Source organism: Parus major, unplaced genomic scaffold, assembly GCF_001522545.3.
Source record: "Parus major isolate Abel unplaced genomic scaffold, Parus_major1.1 Scaffold419, whole genome shotgun sequence".
Taxonomy (NCBI): Eukaryota; Metazoa; Chordata; class Aves; order Passeriformes; family Paridae; genus Parus; species Parus major.
The window spans coordinates 35,758-37,276 of record NW_015379325.1 but is presented as its reverse complement, the minus strand read 5'-3'; the positions used below and the strand labels follow the sequence as shown (position 1 = coordinate 37,276).

The 1,519-nt window shown below is 56.7% G+C and overlaps 1 protein-coding gene across 1 annotated transcript in view; it reads right to left on the bottom strand.

Annotated features, from left to right (window-relative positions):
• LOC107199047 (branched-chain-amino-acid aminotransferase, mitochondrial) overlaps nucleotides 1–1,519 on the bottom strand; it is a 9,276-nt gene that overhangs the window by 6,536 nt on the left and 1,221 nt on the right. The window contains exons 2-4 of the mRNA XM_033511655.1: nucleotides 1,313–1,363; nucleotides 1,012–1,212; nucleotides 330–474 (exon numbers count right to left, since the gene is read on the bottom strand). Of these exons, the coding sequence (XP_033367546.1) occupies nucleotides 330–474; nucleotides 1,012–1,212; nucleotides 1,313–1,363 (397 nt within the window). The remainder of the gene's footprint in view (nucleotides 1–329; nucleotides 475–1,011; nucleotides 1,213–1,312; nucleotides 1,364–1,519) is intronic.

Below are 1,519 nucleotides of genomic sequence, written 5' to 3'. Positions count from 1 at the left end.
AAAAACCCCGCACTTTTCAGGCGAAAAACAGCACTTTTTGGGAAAAAATTGGCACCGGGAGGGACTGGGAGGGGATCTTTTATTTTGGAGGATTTTGGGAGAGTCTCAGGGGTGTTAAAGTGGTTTTGGGGTAATTTGGTGGGAGATTTGGGGCATCTCAGGGTTTTTTGAGGGTGTTTTGGGGTTATTTTGGGATTTTTTTTGGGAGGAGACATCCCACTCAACGGGCAGGGAGACCCCCAGGGGAGGATTTTTGGGGTTATTCTGGGGGAGTTAAGGAGTAATTTTGGGGGTTATTTTGGCGGTAATTTTGAGGGGGTTTTGGGGTTATTTTGGGATTTTTCGGGGGGACACCCCACTCACGGGCAGGCAGACCCTGCGGGCTGATCTCTGCATCCTCTCCATGTTCAGGTCGGGGCGGAAAAGCCGAATTTTGTCGTCATCACCCCGAAAAGCCTTGAGCCCCTCAAAGAGCTGCAGAGAGAGGAGTCCCGGGGGTTTGGGGAGGGTTTTGAGGGGTCCCAGGAGGTTTAGGAGGGATTTAGGGTGTTTTGGGGGGCTACCAGGGGGTTTTCAGAGGGTCCCAGAAGTCCTGGACTGATTTGAGGGGGTCCCAAGGGGGTTTTAGGGTGATTTTTGGGCTCCCAGGGGTGTTTTTGGGGTCCCACTGGCCTCCATGGCATGGTGCAGGGTTTGGGGTAATTTGGGGTGATTTTTGGAGTGATTCTGGGATGTTTTCAGGGTGTTTTTGGCTCCCCTGACCTCCACGGCATAAGGCCATGTTTGGGGTGATTTGGGGTAACTTTAGGGTGATTTTTGGGGTGTTTTCGGGGTGTTTTTGGCTCCCCTGACCTCCACAGCATGGTCCCATGTTTGGGGTGATTTTTGGGGCTATTCTGAGGTGTTTTTGGCTCCCCTGACCTCCATGGTGTAGGGCCATGTTTGGGGTGATTTGGGGTAACTTTAGGGTGATTTTTGGGGTGTTTTCGGGGTGTTTTTGGCTCCCCTGACCTCCACGGCGTAGTGCAGGGCGGACGAGGCCGGGTGCAGCCGTAGCTCCTGGAAGGGGCGGATTTTGGGGCGCCCCCAGCCCCGTTCCCGGCTCCACTCCACCATCAGCATGTGGTCGGTGAAAACCTTCCCGAACACCAGCTCCTGGGGGGCCGGGGGGGTGCCGGGGGCCCCCGAGCGCTCCAGCTCCAGCTCCGAGGCCTGGCGAGGGCTTGGCGTCATTTGGGGGGGCCTGGCGGGATTTGGGGGCTGGATCTGGGGGGTTTCGGGGCGCTTTTGGGGGTCCCGGCCCCCCGCTCACCCGGAAGGTGCTGTTGTAGCCACGCCGGGGCCGCAGCAGCGTCGCCAGGACCTGGGGGGGACACGAGTGCCCATTTTACCCCAGTTTGGCCCCATTTTACCCCAGTTTGGCCCTATTTTACCACACTTTGACCCCAGTTTGGTCCACTTTACCCCAGTTTGGTCCATTTTAACCCCAGTTTGGTCCATTTTACCCCAGTTTGGCCCA